Below are 9,015 nucleotides of genomic sequence, written 5' to 3'. Positions count from 1 at the left end.
GCTCTTCCTGAGAGGGGGTGCCGAAGCTCAGGTCAGAGATGCCCTGGGCCACGCAGGCTGGCTCCTGCAGAAGTGAGTGTGCAGCCCCTCCCCCAGGCCTACTGCTGGCCCTCGGGCATCACATCACCTCAGGCTGTCAGCACCTGGCTCTCAGTGTCCTGTCACAGTGGCTCACGCTTCACATGTGTCCCAGCCTTGAGTCTTGCACCAGGAAGCTTTCAACATTGCCATTATACGAATGACATTTTATTTGTAAAAAGAAGTATTTTCATAATTAAAAAATACATACATCATCCACATTTTCACTGTTTCTTTCTCGAGGAACTTTAATTCAAAAATGGCTGGAATGTAAAGGGACACAAAGGACCAGAGTGACCTGCAGACAGCAAAAGAAGGCACTGACCTACTGGGGTCTCACTCTAGGATCAGGGAGGCGTTGAGTGCTTTGGACCGCAGGTTCCGCGTCTCCTCGACTACCTTTTCTCTCACCTTCTCTGCTGGCTGTGCTTGGTCTTTCGCTTCTCTGCAGGTTGGAAAACCCCGACAAGGACATGTGAGGGCCCTTAATAAAACATCTCAGTCACCCACCAACTCCCAGCACTGCTGCAGAAGGTTGGAGCAGGGCCTTTGTCTTTTAATGAATAAAGGTCTTGACTGGGACCAAAAGATGGTGTAATGGATATGTTGCTGGATTCCCACATAGTCGACCGTGGTTCGAGTCCTGGGTCCAGTGGCTTAAAACTCATACTGGGTGTATGTGTGTGGGAGCCCAAGATCCTGAGAGGAGAGTGGAAGAGAAGGGATTGCAGCGTGGCTGTGCCTCCTGGGGGGTGATTTCTCACTTCCTGTCTCTCTGGCAAGTGCATGTGCCATATAGCAAAAAATCTCTCTTAAAAAAAAAGTTTTGATTATATTTAGCAATACTTTAGTTACCAGTGAAAACACTTGGCTTCTATATCTATATGAATGATCTAAACCTAACTTCCAATCTTAGCTGCACCAGTTTCTTTTTTTAAAACTTCTTTTTTTTTTTTTTCCCTCTCCTTTAATTTGCTAGAGGGGAAACCAGCATTTAACATAATGGCTATGTCGCTGGACTACCATGTAGTTGACTGTGGTTCAAGTCCCGAACCTGGTGGCTTAAACTCATGCCGGGTGCGTGTGCGTGTGTGCCCAAGATCCCGAGAGGAGAATGGAGGAGAAGGGATTGCGGCGTGGCCATCCCCCCTGGGGGATGATTTCTTGCCTTCTGTCTCTCTATCTCTCTCTGTCTTTCCGGCGAGCACATGCGCCCTATAGCAAAAACCTCTCAAAAAAAAAAAAAAAAAGAATTTGCTAGAGGGCATGTGTGCTTGCCAGAGAGAAAGGGAGAAATCATCCCGAGTGGAGCATGGTCATGCTGCAATCCCTTCTCCTCCATTTCTCCAGCCCATTGGAGTTTTTTTTGGCACACTAGCACATGTGCCTGTTATGTTTATCAAGCTGCCAGGCCCAGAATTCGAACCACAGTCGAACTAGATGGGATCTGGCTCCCTTAACTACAAGGCCATAGGGCTGACCCATTTTCTTTTTCGAAAGTCAGCTTATTTATTTCTCCAGAGAGAGAGAGAACTCCTGACAGGGTCTTGATGCCGTGACCCACTCCCAGCCTTCAGCGTTCACTCTTGGCATCTTATTTAATCCTCACAACTTAATCTTCTGCCTGTTACAGGTGAGGAAACTGAGGCCCCAAAAAGATAAGTAACTTAGCTCAAGATCTCACATGTGACAAATGGTGGAGCTGGATCAGCCCCAGGTCTGGTCTGCTCCAGAGCCTGGATTCCTTACACTGAGTGAACTCAGTTAGCTATTTGTAAGGAGCAAACACGTCTCTGAAATGGAATGGTGAGCAAATGGGAAGATGGGATTCAGAACTGAAAGGCCTACTTGTCAACAATTTCAAGGAGTATAACCGTGCATAAAATAAAATACGCATCTAAATATATGATGTATCAGGAACGTATCTGTTTTGAAGCTTCAGATATCTAGATTCAGAAAATGTGACAGTTGTGGACGTCATGTAGTATAAATCTAATCCAAGGCTACTTCTTAGTAAGGCATGAAAGCGTCTACTTACTTTTCCTTCTTGGTGTCCTTGTGGTCCAGTATGGGGAATTCTGCTTGGATCATTTCTGGAGTCAATGTAACTTCTACATTCTGTTCACAGAGCTCACTGAAAAGCAATAAGATGTTTAGCAGAAACTGCTTTTCCTTCTCAATTTCAAAAATAGAATGAAATAACATGATTCATTTAGGAGTTATGCAATTCTTGTGGCTTTCAATGTTAGTTCCATCTTCTTTTGTTGAGTCTATGTTAAGAGAAGCATAAGGCTGACAAATTGCTTGCCACCAACAACGAATGGTAGGGATAATGCTAGTTATTTATAATCAGAGAAGAAAAAGCAATTTTTAAATAGGGGCTACAGAATTCATACTCTTTGTAGGTACAGGTGGAACATTTACCAAAGTGACCATATCTTGGGCTATAAATGGTGTGTTCTCTGACCACAATGGAACTAGAATGGAAATCAGTAGCAAAGCAGATAGCTAGAAAGTCCATAATTGCTTTAAAATTAAACAATGTATTTCTAAACAGTCTATGAGTGAAAGAAGACTTCATGTAGTATAAATTAATATAAATTAAATATAAATGTAAAATATAAATATATATATACATATATAAATATAATCTATATGTGTGTGTATGTGCTATATATATAAATTAAGGCGATCTAGATTATTTTTTATCTTGGGGTACACTTTCCCCTAGGGTCAGCAAAATTTCTCTATAAAGACTTTGCACGTGATCCATTCTCTGTCACACTACTCAACTCTGCTCTTGTGATATGAAAGGAACCATACAAAACACATAATTGAGGTCTAGCCTTGTGTTGCAATAGGTAGCTAACTGAACTGCAATGCTGGAAGCCATAGAGTTGACCATGGGTTCAGGTGCCCAGGTTGGCCTGAAAACACACCAAGTGTTTTTTTTTTTTAATTTGCTCTAGGCATATGTGCTCACCAGAGAGAGAGAGAGACAAAGAATGAGAGAGAGGGAAAGTAAGAAAGCAAGCTGCCAGGTCTGGGACTTGAATCATGGTTGGCCATGTGGGAGTCCAGAGCCTTAAACACCAAGCCAACTGCTGGCATCCTCATCTTCCCTACTTTTTTTTTTTTTCCTCCTTCAGAGAGATTTTTGCTATAGGGTGTGGGTGTTTGCCAGAAAGACAGAGAGAGACAAAAAGAAAAAAATTGAGAAATCACTCCCTGGTGGGATGGCCATGCCACAATCTCTTCTCCTCTATTCTCCTCTTGGGATTTTGGGCATGAGTTTTAAGCCACTGGGTCCGGGATTTGAATCATGGTCGACTATGTGGGATTCCAGCCACATAACCATTATGTCATCTGCTGGTCTCCTTCTCTACTTTTTGTATAAAAGTGAATGAAACGAAACCAATTGGGACATGACTATCTCTTCATATCTTGGAAATCTATTTTGTATTTTCTCTCATTCTTATTTCCTTTCAATGTTACTATTGGGTGAAATGACATCTGTTCAAAATTGGGTCTATTGGTTGCCTCCCAACTTTCAGATATTGGGCTAGTGGTTTGGAATACAGGGCCATCTACTTATAGCCCTAATTATCAAGACCTTACTCTGTGCCAGGCACTTGACTAAACACACTTTACACATATTCATTCATTTGCTCTTTACAGCCACCCATGAGAGGGGTCCTGGGGTCATCCCATTTAAAAGATGAAAACATTGAGGCACTGGGACCAGTGGTTGGTGTAATGGCTATGTCGCTGGACTCCTATGTAGTCAACCACAGTTTGAGTCCTGGACCCGGTGGCTTAGACTCACGCTGGGCGTGTGTGTGTGTGCAAAATATCCCGAGAGGAGAATGGAGAAGGGATTGCGGCATGGCCATTCCCCCGGGGGGTGATTTCTCACTTTCTGTCTCTCTCTGTCTTTCTGGCACGCACACGTGCCCTATAGCAGAAACCTCTCCCAAAAAAAAGAAAAAAAGGGAAAAAAGAAAAGAAAACGTTGAGGCACTGAGAGCAGTGAAGTCACTTGTCCAAGGAGTACTGAGAGTGAGTGATGGGCGGGGCTTTCCAGAAGCTTGGGGGACGGGAGATCAGAGGTGGTGCTAAACGGCGGCGTGGGAAGGTTCAGGGTCACGTGACCTGTACCTTCATCACTGTTATACAACATCTCAGATGCTCTACAATCATTCTAATGGAATCTAAATTTTAATGAAAGATGGGTATGCATAAAACTTTATGCTATGTTGGTTAATTAAACTAGAAAGCTTAAATGGATTTTACTCTTGCCTGGGGGAAATTGCCTGCTAAAACAGATGGACCTCTCATTTCCTCCCTGAAATTACATGGTGATATAATAAACAACTAAGTCTATTTTTAAAAAGGAGAAAGTATGACTGAGATTTAGAGGCATTTGCAAATGGGACGACCGCAGGGGATCCGGCTGGAGACGTGTGCACCAGGTGTTCGGGTGCCGCTCGCTGAGGTGCTCCCGAAGGAGAAGCTGCTCCAGGACAAGCGCACCTGCCCTGCGTGGCCCAGATGGCCCATTCTGGAGCCCACTGCTGAGTCTTTTGCCATCAGGTTGAAAAGGCACCGGGACAAGACGTTCGAGGGCATCTCTTCACTGGCCATTGGATGTTGATCAGTCAAGTCAAAGCTAAGTAGGCACTTTCTTGGCTTCCGTTTCTTTATGCCTTCCAAACCCTGCCCATCTTTCCTGTGCTAGCCCAAGTCCACACGGCCACTGAAGCCTCTCAAGCTCATTTAGCGTCCCCTCCGATCTCCTTCAGAGTATCTACCCATCAGCAGGTCTTAGACGTTAGGGACGACCTAGGACCATCGTGAGCTCAACATCTTGTCCAGGTGTTGGTGTTAGCCTCATTTGGTTGCAAACCCAAGTACCTGGAGCTCACCTGAAGACCTTCGCGACACCGTGAGCAGTTTTGAAAAACAGACATTAGAGATGAAAATGGGAAAAAATACCGTTCAGCTATTTCTAGTCTGTCCTCTTCTGGTAAGGCGTCAACAATGGCAGGGACGTCTATAGGGAGCATGACTGAATTGAAGAAATCACAACTGTGGAAAAATCACACAGATAGCCAAGAATAAATGACCACATTAGCAGTTCTGAGGTCTTCACATAACTTATTAAAACGTGTTTTAAATACTTTTTAAAATCTATACTCATAATAGTGTGCGTATGCATGGAAATGAAAGTAATAGAGAGAGAAAGAAGAGAGAGAAGCACCCTCCATGGGGGCTGGTCATGTCACAATCCCTTTCCAGCCCTTTGGATCCTGGGCACTTGTGCATGTGTTTGGTGCGTTTCAGGCTGATTGGCCAGGGATTCAAACCACAGTCACCATGTGGATTCCAGCTTCTCTTGAAAGGCACATCACTGCTGTGCCGTGGAGCTGACCCCTAAGGCATTTGTATTTCAACCCTGGTGAGGCCTCTGCTACTCAGTCTTCCCTCCCTCCTGAAAGTCAGGTCTCCTGAGGAGCACAGGCAGGGGGTGCAAGAGGGCCTGGCGGTAGCCGGGAGAATGTTACAAACAAGACGTTTTTCAGGAATGTAAAACCAGAATCATTGGATTTCAGTTGGTAGTGTCTAAAATTACATAATTTCCTGGGGAGGAGAGTTGTTAGTTTAATCTTTGTTCTTAGTATTTCCCCACTTTTATACTTCCTCTAGGCATTCTATCCAATTTTAAGCCTTCCCCCTCACCCTCTATGTACTGCTTGGTATTTTAACTTCAGTGCTTTATGTAACAATCCCCGGGTGTTGAGGACAGTAGAAGAATTGATCTAAGGAGAGAAAATTACATTGCTATTTTAAAGGCCGACGGCGGACTGCTGTTTCAGGCGCACTTGCTTTCTTTGCTCTCAACTCCTTCCTCAAAAACCTCTCAAAAATGTTTTGCCTTAGGGTTCATGGTCTTGCCAGGGAGACAGAGAGAGAGAGATAGACAGTGAGAAAGAAAGTGAGAAATCACCCACCAGGGGGATGGCCATGCTACAATCTCTTCTCCTTCATTCTCCTCCTGAGATCTTGGGCACGTATGTATACAAGCCTAGTGTGAGCTTCATGCCACCAGGTCTGGGACTTGAACCACAGTTGGCCATGTAGGAGTTCAGAGATGTAACCATTATGACATCTTCTGACCCCATCAAATGATTTTAAAGGAATAAAATTAAATACACAACAGCTAAGAGAGGAGGAAGAGGAATGCTATCAGTGAATAAAATTATCAACAATTTTCTGAAAGAAATTTCTAGAAGTGTAGAAGAATGCTGTCACTGGAGAAAAAAGCAAAGGAAGACCCTTGGAGCACATATGGAAGGGAACGGAACTGCTCACAGATGCTGGAAAGGCTGCAGGCAAGGCGGGAGGCTCATACAAGGGACTTTAACAGGTTCGTGAAAAATGGAGTGTAAGTATGAGTTTCCTTTGGTGCAAAAATTCTGAAACCCATGCATAGTTTTATTTTATTTTCCAGAAACTTTGGAAGATCCCATGTGTATCTCTGAGATAAGGTTATTCTCTTTATTTTGTTCTTGTGCATAAATGCACCTGCTTGCCAAGTACGCAAGCGGGGGGCTGAAAAAGCGGGGGCATTATGATTTTTTTTTTTTTTTTTTGCTATAGGGTACATGTGCTCACTGGAGAGACAGAGAGAAATACAGAGAGAAAGGGAAAGTGAGAAGGCATCCTAAGCGGGGAAGGTCATACCACAGACCCTTCTCCTCCGCTCTCCTCTCAGGATTTTGGACCTACATGTTCACACGCTGGACAAAATTTTCAAGCCTCTGGGTCTGGGACTTGAACTGTGCAGTCGGCCACGTGGGATCCAGCTGCCTTAACCACTACCATGCTGCTGGCTGGCCTGGCATTGTGATTTTCACAGAGGGAAATAAGAATGAGGAAAGTATCTGTGATTTTCAGGAGATACTAAGTGAAAAAAGCAAATGCAGCAGAACAGAGCAAGAGCGGCTTTTCCTTTTGTGTTAGAAAGAAAAAGGAGAACTAATGAAGATATATATGTCTTTCTTGGCATTACAAAGAAAAACTCAGGAAGGGTAAGTTTAAAAGGCCAGGCTGGTTACCCACCAGGGACGGAAGGAAGATGGGAAGGAGTGGCTTTTTGTGTAGTATTGAGTTTGAAAAATACATTAATGTTCCTCTCTCACTGTCAATGTCTTTCTCTGTCTCTCTGGCAAGTGCACACAATCTAAGGCAAAACTTATTAAAAAAAAAACCCCAAACCTCCAACCCCCCCAAACAAACAAACAAATAACCCAAATGCTGAAAACAAACTGAAACAAATAGTAATATTTCACATGAATTCCATAACTGTATTGGCAGAAAAGGAAAAGAGAGCTAGAGATGGAAATGAAGAGAGAACAAAGATGGGAGAGAAAAGAAAGAACCCAGTAGTTCCTAAGTGTAGTATTTGACTATATACTCACAATTCGGGCTGAGATGAGGGTAGGGGGAAATCTAAAAATATATCTGAACTCTATCTATTATTTTCATTTATTAAGGTGGTTTTGGATGGAGCAATTCTTTTTTCTTAGAGATTTTTTTTTTTTTTTTTTTGCTATGTGGTGCCAGAAAGACAGAGAGACAGAAAACGAGAAATCACCCCACAGTAGGGATGGCCTTGCCTGAATCCCTTCTCCTCTTGGGATCTCGGGCACACATGCACACGCGCCTGGCGTGAGTTTGAACTAACGGGTCTGGAATTCGAAACACAATAGATTATATGGGAGTCCAGCAACATAGCCATTACTCCCACTACTGGTCCCAGGGATGAAGCAATTCTGAAACTATTTAAAAATAAGAGTGGACTTCAAAAAGTTTGTTCAAAAAAACTGAAAGTATGAGTTCATTTGGTGCAAAATATTTCCAAATCCATGCACTTTTCTATAATGTGCATTTTTCATGAACTTTTAGGAGAAGTCTCTTATATAAGAGGGACTAGGTAATATGTTAGGAGCCAGAGTTCTCACAGAGGAAGAGGGAAGACACAAATATAGAATGGTGGAAGGCAAGAGATAAGTCTGCAGACTGGAGTTACACTACTGGCATAAACTCATGACTTCTGACAAAGACTCCAGGTCTGAGTTAAATATTCCGTGGAAACTTCAGATTGTGTTAGTTCCCTGCATGGAAGAGGGCCTGAGACCAGGCTGGTCTGGGAAGATGGATTGGCAACAGCACCGTTTTCATGAGGCAAAACGAATCCAGTTTTAAAAATCTAAAACTATGTTTCTCACTTTCCAGGTGAGTTAACATATTCTTTTCTTCCTATTTTTTCCAAGTCATCCATTTATTATTATTATTTTTTGATGGGGGACCTATAAGAGAGTCCCCACACTACACTCTACTCCCAGGCTCAGGAGGCCTGGACTGAGGGCATGCACTCACTCCACACGTGTGGGGTGGTCATGGCGTCAAAGCTGAATTACCACTCCACATGGCCCTGTCAATATATGTAAAACTGAAATGATGGGCCTAGCCCTTTAGACCATTGGTAATGCACTGCTCAAGAGAAGCCAGATCCTACAGACCAAAGCTGGAGTCACCTGGCTAGGCAGTCTGAAACATGCCAGGCATGCACATGAGTGACCAAGATCCAATGGGTGGGAAGGCCGGAGGAGGGCACTGTAGCATAGCCAGAGCCTGTAGAGGGTGCTCATCTCTCATTCTCTGTCTCCCACCTTCTCGTGCGGATGCACATGCTCTCTCATGAATATGGAAAACTGAAACGATGATGACAGTACATGATGGTTGAGTGTTTTTGTTTTGTGTTATTTATGTTTTGAGAGATTTTTGCTATGAGGCATGTGCACTCACTGGAGAGAGAGACAGAAAGTGAGAAATTTACCCCCCCCCCCAGAGGAGGGGGCCATGCTGCAATCC

The 9,015-nt window shown here is 43.7% G+C and overlaps 1 protein-coding gene across 6 annotated transcripts in view; it reads right to left on the bottom strand.

Moving 5' to 3' along the window:
- Window positions 1-9,015, bottom strand: part of CFAP221 (cilia and flagella associated protein 221) — a 130,809-nt gene that overhangs the window by 862 nt on the left and 120,932 nt on the right. For 5 of the 6 annotated variants that reach the window (XM_006169564.1, XM_006169565.2, XM_006169566.1 and 2 more), the window contains 3 exons: window positions 5,074-5,166; window positions 2,117-2,212; window positions 310-523 (listed from right to left, as the gene is read on the bottom strand). In XM_006169564.1, the coding sequence (XP_006169626.1) occupies window positions 415-523; window positions 2,117-2,212; window positions 5,074-5,166 (298 nt within the window). In that variant the 3' untranslated portion in view covers window positions 310-414. Of the gene's footprint in view, window positions 1-309; window positions 524-2,116; window positions 2,213-5,073; window positions 5,167-9,015 lie in introns of those variants that run through there. The other variant, XM_006169567.3, reaches the window with a different exon arrangement.

This window comes from Tupaia chinensis, unplaced genomic scaffold, assembly GCF_000334495.1.
Source record: "Tupaia chinensis unplaced genomic scaffold, TupChi_1.0 Scaffold147282_1, whole genome shotgun sequence".
NCBI classification, from domain to species: Eukaryota; Metazoa; Chordata; class Mammalia; order Scandentia; family Tupaiidae; genus Tupaia; species Tupaia belangeri.
Note: the sequence above shows the minus strand (reverse complement) of the source record. Positions and strands in the feature narration are given on the sequence as shown.